Source organism: Orcinus orca, chromosome 2 (genome assembly GCF_937001465.1).
Source record: "Orcinus orca chromosome 2, mOrcOrc1.1, whole genome shotgun sequence".
Lineage (NCBI taxonomy): Eukaryota > Metazoa > Chordata > Mammalia > Artiodactyla > Delphinidae > Orcinus > Orcinus orca.
Window position 1 is genome coordinate 179,767,284 of NC_064560.1, and position 21,907 is coordinate 179,789,190.

At 37.2% G+C, this 21,907-nt stretch overlaps 1 protein-coding gene across 1 annotated transcript in view; it reads left to right on the forward strand.

Moving 5' to 3' along the window:
• The window catches only part of TSHR (thyroid stimulating hormone receptor), a 173,913-nt gene that overhangs the window by 89,541 nt on the left and 62,465 nt on the right, over positions 1–21,907 (forward strand). The window contains exons 3-4 of the mRNA XM_004262300.3: positions 9,673–9,744; positions 15,137–15,211. Of these exons, the coding sequence (XP_004262348.1) occupies positions 9,673–9,744; positions 15,137–15,211 (147 nt within the window). The remainder of the gene's footprint in view (positions 1–9,672; positions 9,745–15,136; positions 15,212–21,907) is intronic.

Below are 21,907 nucleotides of genomic sequence, written 5' to 3' on the forward strand. Positions count from 1 at the left end.
TGTTCTAGGTGCTTCTAACAATAATCTGTTAAATCTTCATGGCAATCCTATGAGGTAGGTATTATTATTATCATCTACATTTCATACTTTGCAGAACAGCAGTAGTGTATACTGAAGAATCTGATGTCTTTTTGCCTGTGATTAAAACCCTGCTCTCCTACTGAACAACTGTGTGGCTTTTAGCAAGTTATTTAACCTTCCTGTATCTCAGATCATCATCTGTAAAATGGGGATAATAATATTACATATCTCTCACGGCTGTTATGGTGATGAAGTAATAAATGTAATGTACTTTCATAGTGCCTGGCTCAGAGCTATGTAGATATTTATCATTTTCAATTTACATCCTTGTTGTACTAGTCTGGATTTTCCAAAGAAACAGAATACGTACATATATATTCTATATACAGAGACATAGGCAGAGGGAGAAGGATTTTTTACAATAAGGCATTGGCTCACATGGTAATGGAGGCTGAGATGTCTGAGACCTGCAGTTGGAAAGCTGGAAACACAAGAGAGCTGACAGTATATTTCCAGTCTGAGTCCAAAGACCTGAGAATCAGGAGAGACTCTACGTAAGTTCCAGTTAAGTCCGAGTCCAAAGGCAGGAAAAGACCAGTGTCCCAGCTGGAAGATAGGCAGGCAGAGAGAAAGAATTTTCTCTCTTACACAGCCTTTTTTTTTCTATTCAAGCCTTCAATGAATTGGATGAGGTCCATCCACAATGGGGAGGGAAATCTACTTTACTCAGCCTACTCATTTAAATGTTTACCTCATCCAGAAATACCCTCACAGACACAACCAGAATAATGTTTAACCAAATATCTGGGCACTCTATGGCCCTGTCAAGTTGACACACAAAATTAACCTTCACACTTGGGTTTACAAATATACTTTTTTACATGACTGTGCATATCTCCAAATCCTTTAGCAGTTAAAAATACCAATCATGTGGTATTGGTAAATACCAATTGGTATTTACATACACATCTACCAGTCTGGCTAAAATTTAAAAGACAGATAATACCAGGTGTTGGTGAGGATGCAGAGTTAACTGGAACTCCCATCCTTCACTGGTAAGAGGGAACATGGTACAGTCACTTTGGAAACCAGCAGTTTTTGTTATAATTAAGTATATATTTACCTATGATTCATAAATCCCACTCCTAGGTATTTACCTAAGAGCAGTGATTGTATATGCCCATAAAAAATTTGCACACGGATGTTCATAGAAGCTGTAAACATAATAACCCCAATTGGAAAAATATCAATTATAGAATGAATAAACAAATGATGTGTATTCATAGTTAGCAATAAAAAAGAATGACTGATACAGGCAACAACATGGATGAATCTCAAAACCATTATGTTGAACAAAAGAAGCCAGACAGAAAAGGGTGGCTAATGTATGATTACATTTATGTGAAGTTAACAAAAAGAGCAATCTGAGAGGGACGGGGTTACTGACTGGAAAGGGGCACAAGGGAACTTTCTCAGATGATGGAGATATTCTATATTTTGATCTAGGTCCCCATCACATGGATGTATGTGTTCATATATGTAAAGTATAAGTATACCTACCTATACTGGATGAAATAAAAATTCATATTTTAAGGTAAGACAAGAAAAATTTAAACATAAAATTTTTCTCTGCCCTTTGGCCTCCTCCCTCCCCTCTAGTGCACATTGTGTGTCTACATTATATGTTAACCAGACCTCCCCAACAGCAGAAATAACTGCTCAACCCTAAAGATCAATTTTCTCCTTCTGGCGCCAGCCATGTAACTCCTCGGAAGATAACATTCCTTTCTCAATCCTAGAAGGAGTCACAATGACTCACTACTCCCCTGTACGTGCAGACATCTCTGGTGAACTGTATGTACATTGCCAGTGTATCATTTCCCTTAAAGATAGCGATTGGTGTGGAACAGACTATTCACATGACCTGGGGAGATACTGGCCCACACCCAGTGGAAGTTCTTAGCTTAAATACTTAACGGATGACCTACTAATATTACTAGTCATATTACTTGTATTCTGCCTAATTGTACAAGATTATTGTTTCTTATATTACCAAATGTGTGACTGAGGCTCAGATAAAATTAATGATGATTAGGCACCTTGAAACCTAATTGATCAAATTTATAATTCTAAGATCAATTGCTGTAATAGTGTAACTCTAGTTATGAGAAGCAGCAACAAGAGGGAACCATTTCCTGGACCCCGACAGACAGGTAGTCCAGAGGATTTTGGCTACTGTTAACAGGGCCTACTTCAGTAACAGCACACTGAACGGCCTATCAACGAAGTCCTCACCTGACCTGGGGGTGAGCATTCCTAGCACCGTGGGACAAATTGCTCATGAAATGCCTCCCAAACCTTGGTTGAAATTAAGACCGAAAGGGAAGGGATTATAAAATAGAGAATGTTGGGCTTCCCTGGTGGCACAGTGGTTGAGAGTCCGCCTGCCGATGCAGGGGACATGGGTTTGTGCCCCGGTCCGGGAGGATCCCACATGCCGCGGAGCGGCAGGGCCCGTGAGCCATGGCCACTGAGCCTGCGCGTCCGGAGCCTGTGCTCCGCAACGGGAGAGGCCACAACAGTGAGAGGCCCGCGTACTGCAAAAAATAATAATAATAAAAATAAAGAAAGAAAGAATGTTGTCCACTATCCAGGTCTACACATTAGCCACTGCAGTCGCTGACCTGCAGTACACCTTGAAAGGAATTCATGGCGAAGATCAGGAAGAGGCACTCTGTGCTTTGGGAAAACTGGCAGAACAGACCTTCAGATAGATGTTTTCAGGGGAAATTTTTTATAAACCTGGATTCTTGCATCTTCCCATACTTAGAAAAGCACTAAACCATTAACTAAGACGTCTGTTCCTTGTGACTAGCAGCAAATTTCTACTGAGATGTGTGTTCGATTGTATATACCCCATTCACCAAGATCCAATGTATACTGACCTTCCCCTTTACCTCTTCAGAGCAGTTCTCAAAGCTCTCTGAGAGACTGTGTCCTGGGTTATAATTCTTAGACTGGCTCAAATAAAAATTTCCATTTCATTCTTAGACTGACTATTGATTAATTTTTTCATTGACACACTGGTATACCCTTAAGTAGCTAAGTAGACATTTAAGATTTGTGCATCTTACTGGACACAAATTATACTTGTGAAAAAATTTCAATACAATAAGTATCCCAAATGAAATAAAACTAAATTAAATATGTATTTTTCAATCTGGAAACCAAGCATCATAAATAGAAAACTCTCTCCCAGATGACGTAAGCTGGACAATTTCCATAAGCCAGATCTGTCAGGCCATTGCTTGGGTTTCTAAGTCTCGGATCACAAAAATTAAAGCCCAAACGGAAACTGTCTGTCCCAAAATGATGACTCATAGGCGCCTCTGGAATCTGGGTATTGCAGTTTCACACCTTGTGCTGCAGGCATCACCTGGTATTTTTGTACTGTTTGTAAATAATTCAGCAGCAGCCCTGACTGAAATCCCACTCTACCACCAAAAACAGAAAACACAACTTAGTACAGATTAAAATTTGTTCATACTTAAACATACGGCCTCTATGTAAAGAGTGCCAACTATTTGACTGTATGATTCTTCTGGGTCTACATCCCTGATATTAATCCCTGTGCTTGCTGCACTCTCTCACAACTCACCACAGAGTTAGAAAAAAAAGAAAATTTGCACAGTGGTAAAACAAATTCACCAATAAGAATTTTTTTCTCAGCCAAGTAGAAACAATGGGAAAACGATAAATGTCATATTTAATATTGTCCGATTTATAGTGTACAACTTCACAATATATAAGTATCTGGATTATTTGCACCAATTCTCTCTTCTTCTACTGCCAGTACTTTCCAGTACTTTTTACGGTCACACTTGGCACATCTAAATGATTATCAGTTGATTGATACAGGTATTTAATAAAAAGGAGTTTTTCCAGATCTGCTAGTCAAGACAGTGCCTGTAGTTAACAATAATGTATTGTTCACTAAAGATTTGTTTAGCAGGTAGATCTCATGTTAAATGTTCTTAACACACACGCGAAAACCAAGAAAAAACAAACAAAGAAAAGGGGACACAGGAAACTTTTGGAGGCGATAGATATGTCTATTACCTTTATTGTGGTTTCATGGGTGCATGAAACCCATATGGGTGCATATGGCCAAACTCATCAAATTGTATACATTAATTATGTATAGTTTTTTGTCTGTCAATTAACCTCCACAAAGCTGTTAAAAATAGAATTAATGTAATTCTGAATAAAAAATACTTTCTCCTAAAATTTTTTTTAACTAAAAAAATAAATAAAAAGGAGCCCTTGAAATGCAGATGACAAGGGAATTCCCTGGCGGTCCAGTGGTTAGGATGCCAAAAAAAACAGAAAGAAATGCCGATGACAGTATTAAACAAACAAGCTTGGTGCAGAATCACAAAATATTCTCAGCCTGGGCTTCCCTGGTGGCACAGTGGCTAAGAATCTACCTGCCAACGCAGGAGACACGGGTTCAAGCCCTGGTCCAGGAAGATTCCACATGCCCTGGAGCAGCTAAGCCCGTGCGCCACAGCTACTGAGCCTGTGCTCTAGAGCCCACGAGCCACAACAAGAGAAGCCACTGCAGTGAGAAGCCCGCGCACCTCACCAAAGAGTAGCCCACGCTCACAGCAACTAGAGAAAAGCCCGCACACAGGAATGAGGACCCAACGCAGCCAAAAATAAATAAATAAATGTATAAAAAAATAAAATATTCTCAGCCTGATTGCCAAGAGACCAAAAATGTGACACGCAAGTGAAAATTTTGGTGTTTCTGGACCACACAAGCTCAGCCATGGCAAAGAAGATCAGCAGGGATTCTCAACTCATGAGATTCAGTCTGGCTCATCTGCTCATACTCCACATTCTTTATCAAGTAAAGGCTGTAATGGGAAACCTGAAGCATTGCTTAATTAAAACCTCACCCACATGTACACACTGACACACAAACTATGTATTATGAGTCCAGAAACCTTGTAAAATACAAGACTCTGGAATGTTGATTGGATTTATGTGTTGATAAAATTTCAGTGAAATGAGCCTACTATCATGCAAGATTACTGTGAAAAATTTAATTGTGCTAACTGTTCTTTTTGGAACATAGAGAACTATCTGCTCTCTTTAGTAGCATTAATCAGATTTCCCTCTTCCATCGCTACTGCAAGAACAAAGACGGTACTTAAAACTGGATCCTATTCGGCAAAATCTGTAAGTCAATCAGTGGCATCTCACATGCATTTCGATTTCTGCACTGCAGCTTCCAAATGCAGATATTTGAGAAATATAAATCTTGCCTGCTCAAAGCCCAAAGGAAACATTTGACTCTAAGTCATATTCTCACTGATACTTCTTGGTTAAATAAGTCTTAGAAAAACAAATCAAATTACATCAGCAGCTTAAATATTTATTCTCTCTTGTAATTTCCATATCTTAAAGCCAACCTGTTTAACTATTAAATGTACATAGTCCACTTAGGATACAAAACTATAGCTGTAAACTTTTTTCCCCAATGACTTATATGTGATGCCTTAGTCATTAATAGTAAATACTGATACTATTTGTATAAAGTAAGCCTTCTGAGTTTTTTCATTCTATTTCAGAGAGAATAATCATTGCCTTCTTATTTTGAACCATCAAAAAAAAAAAAAGCAGAGTCTCTTCTGTACCTGGTGTATTTTCATACGAAATAAACATTATTTTGATGCTAATCCTTTGGATAATAGTATAACACCTTGAAACTTTTCTAATGTTTTTATCAAAAGAATATACTCTTAGATATGTATTTTTCTCTTCCAAAAATATTCAAAATGTATTCTGAAAGTAAAATAAAACATTTTGGCCAAATAATTACAATCATTTGCTTTCTTTCCTCTCCCATCTGCTTTTAAAGCAGTAATCACGGGCTTCCCTGGTGGCGCAGTGGTTGAGAGTCCGCCTGTCAATGCAGGGGACATGGGTTCGTGCCCTGATCTGGGAAGATCCCACATGCCGCGGAGCAGCTGGGCCCGTGAGCCATGGCTGCTGAGCCTGCGCTCCGCAACGGGAGAGACCACAACAGTGAGATGCCCGCGTAAAGCAAAAAAAAAAAAAAAAAAAAAACAAGCAGTAATCACATGTCACAAAATTCTTTGAATAAAGTTCTGCTTTTGAAAATATAGACAATGGAAAGAATATTGTGCATATTGTATCATTAGTAAGACAGCTGTACTGAGATACGTAATTCTTATCAGTGCATTTATATGGGTGGCTTTCTTTGATGAGAAATCTGGCTGAGAAGAATATCTTGTTTGTGCAATCAAGCAAAATGTTAGCATTTCAAAAATGATTGTCTTTTAAAACACGTTCTGCATGTAGGTGAGGAAAAAAAAATATTTCCCTTCTACTCCTCTAGGGTCTCAGCTAGGGCTTTGTAACCAAACACAGAGTGGCAAGAGAAAAGCATACAAATATACTTAATGCAAATTTTACATGACATGGGAGCATTTATGAAGAAATGAAGACTTGAAGAAGTGATTAAACGAGCATTCTTATGCTAGGTTTAATGAAGATAGGAAAGTGGTGGGAAAATGTGATAGAACAAAGGGGTATGAGCTGAGAATAGTAAACTAGGGGAAACTTGCAAGGTCTGTCATTCAGAATCCCCTCGGCATCCCTCTGTCTTCTGTGATAAGGCTGCTCCTTTCGTCCGGGGAGGGCACCTCTCACATGAGGGTCTTAGGGCTTGCTTCAGAGTGTGAAGGGGAGTCAGAGAATCCTTCCTACACCTCTGCTTCTCAGATTCCTCCAGCTTAAAGTATTCAGTATGCCAACACAATATGTTTTGGGATAGTGTGTCCTGAACTCCATCAACTACAACTAACTCAGTAGTAGGTAAAAGATCTTTGCTCTGACTTAAAGTGTGTATGTGTTTACGTGTGTGAAAGAGAAAGAGAATCCAAGAAACGTGTATTACAAATTTCAGAAATTCATATATTGGAAAACGATATAAACATTATTTGAAACTTTAACCAAAGGCTATTAAATTGCATTTAGACGTTATTTCTGTTCCAAGTCAAACTTCTCTGAAACCATTGTTACTCTAATTTTCTTTTAAATTAAGCATCGTTTCTTTACTTTTAAAGACAGAATAAACCCCCAAATTTTTAGCCAATGAAAGTTACAAATTAAGTCCGCATTACCTACAAGCAGCGTGCAAAATCTTAGATAAATATGCCCTCAATATCCATGCCTTAGGACATGCTCTATAAGTAAGACTATCTGTGAGCTTAAGTAAGTCTCTTCGGGTGGTACCCAACAGGTGTGTACCTTATCCTTTGTTTTTCTTAGGCATGGCCCAATTTTACTGGGAGATTTTAGTCCCAACGACTTGTTATTCTCATTTCTTTTTAACTTCAGAAACTTGGATCTGGACCAACAGGCTTTTAATCAATCCAATTAAGGGAATGTAAGTGGGAGACCTGTGAGGGAGTACAGGTAATCTATGGGACCTGAATTTCTGGAAACATATGAAGGCATATTGCACTTTATGCTGAATCACCAGTGTTGCAAAGGGCTGACAATCTACCCTTTTATCATTCAGGTTGCCTCCCTCTGCCCCCTTTTATAAATTAATTTGGTTTTACTGAGGCTTTGATTAGGTAAGTTACAGATGTATTTCTTCATAGACAGACATGATGTACTGGGTAAAAGGAATGGCTATAAATAGGTCTTAGTAACGTGGTGATAAGATGTCAGGGGAGGGGTAGTGTTCTATATTCCTGTGATTAGGTATTTTAGTGAGCCTATGCCTCTGGAATGTGAACTTCACAAGTGTTTCTCAGTTTTTTTCTCTCCCCCCTAGGTAGGACAGAATGGCTAGAGTGAGCTGGAGTTGTGTATTTCCCTTCCACGGGGTCTGGATAACTAGTTTCCCCTGAGGGTAGGCCTTGTTAAAAGGAACAGAGTGCTCTGATGTACAGTTGGCCCTTGAACAACACGGCTTTGAACTGCATGGGTCCACTCATTCGTGGATTTTCTTCAGTAGTAAATACTACAATACTACTTGATCCAGCAGTGGTTGGTTGAATCTGCAGGTGCAGAACTGCAGATACTGAAGGCCAACTATAAAGTTATACGTGGATTTCCGACTGTGTGGGCATTGGTGCCCCTAACTAACCCCTCCATTGTTAAAGGGTCAACTGTATTTCCAGATGGTTCCTTTTCCCCTCCCTGTGACAGAAGCACAATGGGATTTTTCCCTAGTGTTTACTCTTAGAAGCTTGTGGAACTCCTGGAGGTAAATCTCACAAAATTGTGGAAGTCCGCCCGTGACTAGGTTCTCCTAGAATTTCCAGCTCTCAGAGTTGTCTGCACTGCACCTCTGGCAATTGGTCAATCACAGCTCAGGTTTTCCTACCCTATCCTGGCACTGGTTCCCCCTTATAGTTTTTGCTCATGAGTCTCTGCTCTGGGAAGTAGGGACTCCTTGTATTTACCTGTCTCTCCAGTCCTGGGGACAGTGGTTTGCCCTATGTCTTCCCCTGTCCCACAGATCCAAGAAGAGCTGTTCATTTTTCAGTCTGTTCAACTTTTTGCTTACTGTTAGGAGGGAGGGGTGACTTCCAGGCTCCAGTCATGCAGAACCAGAAACCAGAAATTCTAAATATATTTCAATCCCTGCAAAAATTAGTAGTTCAAAGAGTACATAGATCAAGGAAATAGATTACTGAGAAAAAACCCTGCAGCCTAGAAGGAAAAATACACAATCTCAGTATGATGTCTTTTAAAAAGGTAGCAAATGAACAATGTGTAATTACCAACATTTAAATGGTAAAAACAGACCCGTGGAGAAGAGGGTAAGCATGGTGAGGCATTGGCTTTTTGCAAAGCCAGCTTAGAACAGTAAGTACACCTTTTTCCATACAGAATTCTATTCAAGCAGTTGCTATAACAAAGAAAGACAATAAAAAATGGAGGATCAAGGTGGAGACATACTGGAATGCATAAAGAGGTCTCATTGAGTAAGGAAACCACTCTCAGCCTTCTGAAAAGTAACAGAAAAGCAAACTGGAAGAAAAGGCACAACCTTTTGGTTGCATATGCAACAAAGACATCATGATCCTGAGAAGAATTAGCTCCTTGTCAGTCATTTATTTCCAAATTGCAGCAAGTTGACGATAAGATCAAGGTAATGGTTGAAGAGACCTTTGCTTGGGCAAAAAGATTGTAATCATACCACTATATTTAATCTTTAAGATATATCAAATGCATTTAATCCTCTTAATACATACTCTGGTGGCATTTCAAGATATTTCCATTGACCGTGAATTCAGTAGTCCTAATAAACTTATGAATATATTATGTTGCCCTTCCATTAACAAATTAAATATGATGTTATACAAGGCATACTAGTTCACTGATAATTCAAAGGCAAATTTTGAAGATTTATTGTCTGCATTTGATTCTCACTCTCAATTCTTGTTTTGTTGGGGGAAAAATTGTTTTCTTGCTTATGTATGATAAAGTATACATTGTAAGGATTGTCATGCTTCTAATAATGTGTTCTGTATAATTAAGGTGGGTTACTAGAAAAGTCTAATGATTTAAACTCTAATTGTGTAACTGTTATTTTCATAGGAAGTTTATAGAGACTCATCTGAAAACCATTCCCAGTCATGCATTTTCAAATCTGCCCAATATTTCCAGGATGTAAGTCAATTTTTTTTAATATAAAGAGAAGTTTGCAATTGTGACGTGTTATTTTCTGAATGTGTTCTATCAAGAAAAATACTTGTTATATATTGCACTTGCACAAGTCAATAACGTTCTACATTTCCAATATATATGAAGTTTATGTACAAGATGTTTATTTGATTTGGCTACATATTTATTCCCTAATTCCTAAATGATTTTTTAAATCTAAAGTAAATTTAAATTCCTTTGGCCTTAAGAATTTAATAATTCTTGATGTATTTCAATATATTTTGAGATGTGGCAAAACCTTAGCCAGGAATCTCTCCCATAAACAGATCTCTATATCTATCTCTAATCTATCTATCCCAGTTACCAATTCTTGATTTTCTTTTCACCACTAGTACAAACGTTTACATTTTGTCATAAATGTAGCCAGTGATTTCAGACTTCTCACTTTAAAAAGTAATTAAAATTAATTTGAAAATTTGAAATCGTAGAAAACTGAATTGCTATACACTCAAGAGTGAGGAGAAAAAGGGGTTCCATGTTGCATTGACAAAGAGTGTATGTGTCTGAAATGAGCCAGGTCTTTATTTCATTTAGTTGATTCTGACAAGCAATGCAGATAATCCAGGCCTACCAATGACATTACCACCAGCCCGTGTGGTCTCTGGCTAAATTTATTCATTTCATTACCATTTATTGAGTGTCCATTGTGTCATGTCAGGAGCGTTTGATGTTTTTGGTTGTTACAACTGGAGAGAAGGGTGCTACTGTCACCTAAGGGGTAGAGGTGAAGGACCTACTCAACATCCTACAAGGCATAGGATGCCCCCCACCTCCAACAAAGCATTATCTAGTCTACAATGTCAGTAGTGCTGAGACTGAGAAACCATCCCAGCTGAACATCTCTGCAGTTTTTTCTTTTTCTACCAGCCCTTCCTTTTTCAAATTCTTGCCTCCTTTGGTTTCCCTGCTGTTGTTCTCTCCCTCTTTTTAACATCTTACCCTGGCTACTCTTCCTCAATTTCCTCTCCTGGATTCCTATTTCATTTCATTTCATTTCATTCAGTTACTTACATACCAGTTCTTTGTTTATTTTGTCCTAATTCCTTTATACCCTCCACACCTTGAATGAAAACTCCCATTCCTTTGGCTTCACTATTACCTAATACAACTAATTCCTAAATGAGTATCTCTACCCCTGAGTTGTTCCTGCAGCTCAGGCCTGTATTACAAACTTCCTTCCAAATAGTGTCACCTTGATGTCCCACAGACACTTCAAACAACATATCCAAAATAAACTCATCATCTTCCTCCTAAACTGTTCCCTCTCTACTCCTTCTTGTAACAGCAGCACCATTTAGTGGTCTGAAAGCTAAAAGCCTCAAATTCCCCTTTAGCTCTTCCTTTTCCCTGATCTCCCCTATACAATTGCCTATTTGGTGTCTCTACTTGGCTCTATTCATTCATTCATTCATTCAATGAATATTTATTGAGCCCTACTTTGTGCCTGGCGCTTTGCTAGATGTGTCACGTACAACAGTAGACCATACTTATGGAGCCTCCAGTTTCCTTCCTAAGAGAGTGATAAGTGCCATGATGGGGTCAGTTCTAGGGTGACCTGGGAACTCATATGAGAGGTCTGTTACCTGGATATGGGGTGGGGTCAGGGAAGGCTTCCTGGAGGAAATGGTGCCTAATTTGCAATGTGTATTATCTGGCCAAAAAACAAAAGATGGAAAGATAGTTCCAAGCAGAAGAGAAAAGGGATGTCAGTGAAGTTAAAAATAAGTTTGTTGAGGCTGGAGCTTAGGCTGGGAGTGGGGACAGTAGAGAAAAACAAAATTGGGAGGGAAGCGAGTACAGGGCCTTGTGAATCATTTGAAGGAGTTTGAAATCTTCCCTAAGGACCAAGCCACAGAACGATTATAAGCAGGGAAGTGAGAGATCAGATGTTTTAGAAATATTCCCTGGCTGGGCTGTGGAAAAGGGGTGGAAGTGGAGCAAGGCTGGAGACAGGAAGTTAGTGAGGAGGTCGATGCAGTGCCTGGGGAGAGGGAACGGCAGGTTGAATGGTGAAGGCTGAGTGGGAATAAAGAAAAAGTGGCCAGGTTTGAGAAATAAGGGAGAGCGGACAAACTTAAAAGTTGGTTGATTTTGAAGGGGGAGACAGATGGAGAATTTCAACGACATTTCTGACTAGGACACCTGTGTGGTTGATGAGCACATTTGCCAAGGTAGAGAAGTTTTCTGTGCATTTGCTGTGGAGGGACAGGGGGTAAGTTAGGAATTCAATTTGGGGCCTGTGGCATTTGAGGTGCCTTTGAGGCATCCAGCAGCTATGTCTAATAGATATCAGGATAAAATTCTTTTATTAATTCATTCAAGAAATATTTATTCAGTCCCTGGTATATATCAATCATTTTTCCAAGAGATAGGGATACATCAGGGAACAAATGCACAGAGAGCCATGCCCCTGTGGAGTTCACATTCGAACGAAAAGAAATAGGCAAGGAACCAAAAACATAATAAAGAAATATATTAATACAGAAGGGAATATGGATATGGCAAAAAGGAAAAAAAATCAAAGTAGACTAAGGAGAACTGGAAATTCTGGGTATGTAGGGGCACTCAGGAGAGATTTTGGTAGAGATTAAGACTTGAGAGTCATAAACAGGTAGAAGTAACTGGGACCAGGGAAAGGCATCAAAGAGGAGAGGCTTAAAAAAAAACTGAAGAAAGAACAATTTTAAGAACATGAGGTCCCTAAGAAGGCAGGAGGGAATGGGGTCCAAATAGAGGGATTGACCTTTTACAGGAAGATGGACACCTTTTGTACTATAACGAGAAATAGTAGTTAGAGATGGGGCAGGTGCAGGTAAATTAATAGGCTTATTAGAGGGGGATTCCAGGAATTCTCATCTCAAGGTTTCAATATTTTCTACAAATTATTAAAAAGATTATCTACTAATATTTGGGTAGAAAGGGCAGAGTTAGAAATTTGAGAAGGTTTGAAATAAAATGATGGGCAATAAAAGAAGGAAGTTTGACTGGGATATTCAGGACATCCAGGCAGATTTGAAGGTCCTGATGAGGACTCTTCCAGGGAGACTATGTTTAGATTCTCCAGTCTGGGTTAAGTGTGCCCTGAACCCCATCAGAGAATTTATCACTCTACATATTAACCCCATTTACCTGTCTGTATCTCCCACTACTGTGAGTTCCTTGAAGCTAGGGAACAGGTCTGAATGGTCAATGCTCATTTACTGACATATAGTGAATGTTTAATAGATATTTGTTTAATGAAAGCACACACACATACCTAAATAATAGTTAGGGAGCTGTCACATCTACGGGGCAAGAGATCACCAGGTAGCATAGTTAGGAGCTGTCACATCTACAGGGCAAGAGATCACCAGGTAGCTTTGCCTGGAACAGTACAAATTCCCACCTATTATTCTGGCATAATTATTAATAGCACCCTGCATTAACTCACAAAAATATCCTATTGTGGATGATTAATGATATGGTTACTCTAGTTATTACATGAGACTTGCATGCTTAGAAGAAATATGAGGAGGAGGTGGGATCTGATTTTTCCTGATTATAAAAATGGGATAAGCAAGTAGGGAATCACTGCTCTTATCCCACTGAATAAATGGTTCCTATATGTTGTCTTCACAACCAAGCTATAAGAGTCCTCTAAGGAGGTATCATTCAGTTGGAGAAATTGGAACTTCAGTGATCATGACATGTGCTGAATGACTAAAACCTTAAGAAAGCTTTGCACCTCCTAAACTAAGAAATTCGGGAGAAAATTTGGAGCAGTGGATATGATGCAAAATTAGGAAAACAAGTTTGCAGCCTTCAGAATTAATCTTGTCCTTCAGATGGCTCAGCTTCATCCATTCTAAATCCCCACAATCTCTACACAATAAATTAATTCTTTTCAACATCTTCAGTGGTTTCCTCTATGTTAGAGGTATGATATTTGGATCAAAATAATTTATGTAATGTTATCCACAAGTGGCAATGACTTGGGAGACCTGATAAATCAAAGGATAATTGTTTAGAGAATAGATAATTCAAAACAGAAAGCACAGGACCTTTAGAATACACACAATACCCATGAGAAAAACACTCAAATGGAACAGTCAGCACTCCTCTTATAAAAATTGTATTAATGAAAATATTTTACTGGCAGATTCAATTCAAACTATAGGCCAGTGGTTCTTAACCCTGCCTGCACATTAGAATCATCTGGGAAGCGTTTTAAAAATAAAAATGTTTGCCCCATCCCTTAAATACTCTGAATTAATTATCCTGGACTGAGCCTTGGACATCTTATGTTTTAAAAGCCTCCCAAATATTTCAGTTGTATGGCCAGGGTTGAGAAGCTCTGCTACGGCCACAGGTGGACACCATCTGTTAATCATTAATTTTCCCAAATGTCATAGAAATGCCTCTCAATAAAAAGCCGTCATTGAATTTGGCTGCATTAGTCATTCTTATTACAAGATAGAATTTAGGAGACTTTTTGAAACATCATCCCTTATGTATTCTCGACAAGTTGTATTTAGAAGTTTCTCTTTTCTCCTTTTTAGTACTTAAAACTTTTATTTGTGTTGCCTTTCAATTACAAAGTTCAAAATAAATATTGAGTTTTCAGCCTCTCAAAATCAAGAAGAGAAGTCTTGAGAGAATATATAGTCACCACCCTATGGAATGTTCCACTAGAAATGTGGCTTTTTCTTCATCTTCTTTATAACTACATCTCTGACCTCATGCAATTAGCTACTCCATTAAAAATGCCTCTTATTTATTGGTGAATTCTTTTCTAACGTCTTTCATTTCCTGCTATTTTGAGTAACTCACCTGTTCATTCATTCACTCAGTCATTCACTTAATCCATATTTATTGGAAGTCTACTACATGACAAGCAATATGAAAGGTACTTTGAGTGTACCTTCAGTGTCCATCAGAAACAGACAGTTCCCCATTTCAGAGAACTGGCACTCTAATGAGACATCAATCACATATCATCCAAACACTTGCAAAGTTTCACTGTGATAATTAGTGGAAGGAGAAGTTCATGGTGCCATGAGGATATACTATGCAAAATTTGACCTAATCAGGAAATTTGGGGAAAGCTTCTAAAGGAAGTATCTGTTGAATGAAACCAGAAGAATGAATAGGTCCAATGAATTGGGAAACTTTCAGATAAAACAGGATCTAAAAAAAGTAATAACTAATTTTAACATAATTAGGGAGAAACCATGAGGGTTGTGCATGTTGCATGACCTGGGAAGCCCCTGACAAAGAAGTTACATCAAAATTAATAGTATGTTTGCAGTTCACAACCCTACTAACTTTCTACTTTGTTTTATATTTTTGTGATGTTCAGCTACTTGTCAATAGATGCAACTCTGCAGCGGCTGGAATCACATTCCTTCTACAATTTGAGTAAAATGACTCACATGTAAGTACAATGAAAAGTGAAGCATGAATCCAAGCCACAGCCAATCTTAACTGATAATTTGGGGGCTCCAGATGGCAATAGCAACTAGAACATGGGTCAGAATTTCCATTTATATTCAATTCTTAACTTGTTCTCACTCTCAGTTTATGTTAATTCATCCTAATTCTAACTTGCATGGCTGGAAGTTAAAGACAAAATTAGAAGTCCTCTTTTTGAATTGTCATTTCTTTCTATTACTACTGTGTCAACAGATTTTATTGACATGGATATCAGTAAGTCAATAAATATTTACTGACCACCTACTGGATTCCAGGGCCTGTGCAAGTTTCTGCAAAAACTAACTTTTTTCCCTCATTTAGGAAAGAGAAATGTAGCCTTGTGAGATTAGAACAGGAGTGGAGTTAAGAGCTCTGGCTTTGGAGTTGGTCAGAGTTGGGTTAAAACCCTGGTTTCTTTGCCTGTCATTGTCTAACCTTGATGTTCCCTGGTGGTCTAGTGGTTAGGTCACAGCAATCTCATTATCTAACCTTGGACATGTCATGTAATCCTTCCTAACCTCAGTTTCCTCATTTGTAAAATAATGGTAATAAGAGTTCCAACTTAATATGCTTATTATAAATATTGAATGACATAATGCATGTAAGCGTTTAGCACAGTGCCTCCCACATAAAACCAATCAATACACTTCATAAATAATTATTCTGTTTTTATTTCTGTAGTACCTTGCAATCTATAAAAAGTTTTACACAAATAATCACATTACATTCTTCTAAACAGCCATGTATTATGAAATATTAACTCTCTTTTCTTGATGAAGAACAAAAATACTTATCATCTATGAATACTTAGTATGTTCTAAACATTATGCTGAACATTTAAGTACTTTATTTATTTAACCTTCAAAAAACAACCCTGTGAAGTAGAGATTATCATTTGTATTATTTATTTAAGAAAAGCATAAATGTAGAGAGACTAAATACATTATCCTAGGTCACAGAGTTACTAATGGATAGGGTCAGAGGTTTTACATCATAAATACGTGACTCAAATCTTCTTTCCCTATGTAATACAGTACGCTGCCTTTAACACATTTTTGACCAGAGACGTATTATGGCCACAGGTATTAGTTTCTGCAAAAATCCCCCGGACAATAATGTGTTAAGAATACTGAGGCCCAGAAAGTTGTCTCCAGCTATGGTAGGCTAGCGGACATTATTATATCAACCATTGGTTTGAAAACAACTAGAGGAGCTAGAAAAAAATCTGTTTAAAGGTATTTGAGTGTTATGAAGGCAGCAAGAACTTAAGGGGAGAGAAGCAAATCCCCAAAACAACATTTGATTACTTTCCTCTTGAAGTATTTTCTAAACTGTAAACAACAGCTGAGGGGCTGCCCAGAGCTTTAGGCAGTCTCATAGAGCTAGGGAAATAAAAACTGGAGTTCAAGGCTTACTAAGGAGATGGTTCCTGGTAAACACCCAAGGATTTTAGCTGGGATGCCAAAAAGAGCTTCATCCCAGAAGTATGGTATAATGGGAAATAGGTCAGTCCTCACAAAGACTAAAGCTCAGCTTTCAATAAAAAATAACCAAGCATACAAAAAAAAAATAAAAAATAAAGAATTTATGGCAAAAATCAAGAGAAGAAAACAGACAATAGAAAATGATCCACAAGAGATTCAAATATTGGAGTTATCAGACAGACTTTAAAATAACTATGATCAAGACATTCAAAAATTTAATTGCCAAGATAGAGAATTTTAGAATAGAACTGGAAAATATTTTTGAAAGGATCAAATGGAAACTCTAGAATCTAAAAATTCAATAACTAAAATAAAACCTAAATACATGAGTTTAACAACAGATATACATAGGTCAAAAGAGAGTAAGTAACCTAGAAGTTAGGTCAGAAGAATTTATCCAACCTGAAGCATGGAGAGAAAAAGAAATATGTGGCACACTAAAAAGTCTAGCATACCTATTACTGGATCCCAAGAAAAATAAGAGAAAGAATGAAAGAAGCAATATTTGAAAGAAAATTTCCAAAATTCATGAGACATCAAGTCACAAATGTAAGCAGTACTGCAAACCCCTAAAGGATAAATACAAAGAAAACCACAACAAGGCACATCATAGTAAAAGTGCTAAAAAATCAAAGAAAGAGAAAATCATAAAAAGCAGCCAGAGGAAAAAAATACATAATACTTTCAAAGAAGTAACAACATGACTGAAAGCTGACTTTTCAACAGAAATGATGGAATCCACAAAGTAAAAAGTAAGATATCTGCGAAAAGGAGAACCACAAAAAAAAAAAAAAAAAAGGAGAACCACAAAAATAACAACAGCAAATATCAGCCAACCTAACAAAAAGATTCTCTGAAATTGAAGACAAAAGAAAGACATTTCAAGCAAACAAAAGCTGAGAGGATTCATCACCATTAGGCTCATATTAAAGAAACTGCTAAAGGGAATTATTAAGGCAAAAGGAAAATAATCCTACCTGATAGCACAGAGGTACAGGAGGGAATGAAAAGCAATAAACAAAAACAAACGAACAAAAGAGCTAAATGTAAATTAACCTCGACTGTACAAAACAAAACAAAACGTCTTATGGGGTTTAAAAAACAGGCAGTCTTTGCTCTGCATGATAGTGTTGGATCATAAAACTGTGCATGCTGAAACTGTGCAAAGCGATCTTAATCAATAATAAAAAGATTACTTTTTGTGACAAAAATTCTTGTCAAAACATTAAAATCTCTCTTACTATTGGGTTATAAATGCATGGGGAAAGTAAAAATAGTAAAACTAATATTTTTAGCACATTGTAATTTTAAACGTTAGAAGCATTTAGAAGTAAAATGTTTTATTTCTTTCTAAAAAGCTTATCAAGAGTAGTTTGAATAGCACACACATTTTTCTCTGTTGTATACATAACTTACAAGAGAGTATCACGTCACTATCTTGGCAAATTGTCATACTCCTTTCTAGGTCTGGATCAGCTTCCAATATCTATCCTCTGTTCTTTCAATGTCAAAATATTTCTGAGAGTCCCTTTAATGTAAGTTCTTTTTTTTACCAGCATCATTTCTTTGGGGACATCTTCATTCTTTTATTCACAACCACTTTTCTTATTTATGTCAATAATGCACCTTCACTTAAGTTCCTCTTATTAAATGTCTAGAGTCTCTCAAATGGTGGCACTATGGACGTTCCCATGGTTAGCAGTTTCTATGATTCTATTTACATTTATTCAAATTTCACTTCCAGCACTATCACATTTTGTTTCTTTGTTTCTTCCATCTTTGTTGGTCAATTACCTCTTTCAATTATCCTCTTTTATAAAATGTTGTGTGGGTTTATCACTGAGAGTCATGGAGGCAACACAACTGCACACCTTATTGTTTGTGTATGAACTGAATAATAGATGCTAGGTGACCTATCACCAATGACTTTGAAAGGAGCAGTGTAATTGATCACCTATCATGATGTGCATCTGTTACTTACATAGTGATGCGTGGACTGAAGATCTGGCAGCAAAGTTTGTACTTTATGCAATTCCTCATAGTTAATATATTGTGGTAACAAACTTGAACCATGTGGTTGGAACCAGTTATTATTTAAATTTAACTAAATAATGGTAACTGAACCTCATGCATATGGGAACCATGCAAAGCAAGGACTGCCTGTATACACAGAATTCAAATACACAATAGCAAACAAAGCGATGGGAGGGTTTTAAATAGTATTAATGCATTCTAAGTTCGTTGAATTGTCTGGGAAATGGTAAAAGCACTAACTTATATTAGACTTTTACAAATAACGAATAAATATTCTAATCCATAGGGCAAAACCTAAAATAACTGTAAAAGAATGGATAAATAACAAGCTAATAATAGTGAGGAATGGAATAATAAAAATTAATACAAAAAGGGCAAGAAATTAGAAGAAATAAAGAACTTCTGGAACAAATAGTAGATTTAACTCCAAATAACCAATATTTACATTAAGTGCATAAAAGGACTAAACACTCCAATTAAAATACAAAGATTGCCAAATAGGTTAATTAAAGATGCTGCTTATAAGAGACATACTTTAAATGTAAAGATATAGAAAGATAGAAAATGTAATGATGAAAATATTAACATGCAAACAGTAACCAAGAGAAAATTGATATAAATATACCAATATATATAAAGCATGAAGCCTTGCTATATATAAAAAGAAATTTTACTACGATATAAAAGGATTACTATACACTGTACCAAAAAGATATAATGATTCTAACCTTGAATGTCTATAAGAGCATAGCTTCAAACCATATAAAGCAGAAAGTAACAGAACTAAAAAAATAAAATAGATAAATCCACAATCATAGTGGGCGTTTAATATAGCTTTATCTGATAGAACATATATACCAAAAAAGTAAATAATCATACTCGTAAGAAATTAATATCTCAGTAGCTTACAAAAAATTAAAATCAACCATATTCTCTGACTAGTAGGTAGTACACTTCTAAATAATCATGGATCAAAGAAGAAATCCCAACAGGTACTAGAAAATAATTTTAACTAATTGTCAATAAAAATATGACAAATCAAAACCTGTAGGATGCAATTTAAGTTATACCCAGAAGAAAATGTATATATTAGAAAAAAGGCTGAAAATAATTCATTTATATAGCTTTCACAATAAATGTATAAAGGAACAGTGAACTAAAACCAAAGAAAGTAGAACAATACCCAAGAAAACTGAGAATTCAGGTCATTAAGAACAACAGTTAAAATTCAAAACCAAGTCTCCAGACTCCGAATATAATGTTCATTTATCACCCATCTTGCTTCTCTGCCCCACTCACCAAAAAATCAAGGCAACTGATTTGTAATAAAGCTCTATATAAATCCTGCATCTCTTAAAAGCAACTGTCTTGTCTTATTACAGCCTTTTTCTCATAAAGGTTCTAGTTGTTAATATTTCTCTTATAAATATCCATTTTCCCTCTCTGAGCAAAAGTGTTAACTTCCAAAAGCAAAGGAAACTATTAAATACAATGACTACAACAAGGATGAATTTGAAAATGGGTTTTTAAAAAGATACTTTCCTTATATATATGAGGTATTGAGAGCCTAATATCTTAGAAAGTAAGAGAATAATGCATCTTGCATTCTTCAAATTTTCCTACTATATATCCAACATTATTATCTGCAAATGGTTCTAGTCAACATGAAGGATAAATAAAGACTTTGGGTGCCAAACATCAATAATCTGTTTAATCCACAGACCGCATGGTACTGTCAACCAAAATTTCCTGGGATTCCTGAGCACAGAATTAAAGCCCTCTGATTTATTTAGGAAATAGCTCTTCACCATGTTGGATTTGCTGCAAGGGTAGGTACTAAACTAAGGAGCACTGATTTCAAATGTCAGTGCACGTTGCCAGTGCTTATTGAAATGCCTCAGTGAGCACATCAGCAGTTAAAGAGCATAATGTTATTCTGTTTCATGAATGTATTTCCTTCCTCAGCTGCCCTCTCTCTACCCCTTTCTGACCATGTGATTTGGTGAATAGACTGATCTAGGGCTACGGAGAACTCACACTTCATCATCCCCACTTCTAATCATCTCTCCAATGCCTTTTCAAACATTTCCTGCCAAAGCTCAATATTTGTCCTCTGAGACAGCTTCTTAATTCATGTTTAGATTTTATTCCCTGATATGAATTGGGGTGGTAGAACATAAACATTGCTTCTGTTAGTGACCATGAGCTAGGTTTCCAAAGATACAAAGCTACCCATTCATTCAATAAATACGGTATGTTTAACACTGTGCTAAAGCTGCGGTAATTGCATCTTATAGCTAAACATACACAATAATCCACTATTCAAAATAGTGGATTATTCTATTGTTATCCAAACCCTCTTCCCCTGGGCTCTGTGATACCACACTCCCAGCTGTCCTCTAACCATGCTGGTCAGTCTTTCTCATTCTCCTTTGCTGGTGTCTCCTCCTTCCCCACTTCAAAATGTTGGGGTTCCATATGGCCCAGTCCTGTGTCCTCTTCTCACTCCACACTCTCCCCCATGTGATCTTATCCAACAAGTCTCAAACTTACACATCTAGTCCAGGCCTCACTTTTTAAGTATTGGACCATTAACCTATTGGTCTACTTGACATCTCCTCAGTTGTGTTACATCTCTCTCACTACTTAAATACCCCAAACTGAAATCTACCTCTCCTCCTGAAATCTGTAACTCCTCTGATACTTGCTGAGCCTGTATATGGCACCTCCATTCACCTTATTGCAAATCCCAGACACCTGAAGGGATCACTATACCTTCTTTCCTCATCACCCACTTCTAATCCTTCACCACGTCCTGTCCATTCTACTACGCTAATACATAAAAAATTCATCCTCTTCCTCTCCGCTGCCACCACCCTTGTCCAATCCACCATCATCTCTTGCTTGGACTACAATAACTTCATAGCCGAACTGGTTTTTCCAGTTTTGGCTTCCTCTATTTCATTTCTGCACAACAGCCAGAGTGATTTTTCTCTTAGGATAAATCCACAGTCTTCAACATAAACTTCCAGGCCCAGGACTTCAGCCGGCCCTGCCCACCTCTGTCCCCTCATCTTGCTCCATTCCTGCACACCTGTGTTCTTTAGTTCCTTGAACAGTCCAAGATCTTTTCCACCTTG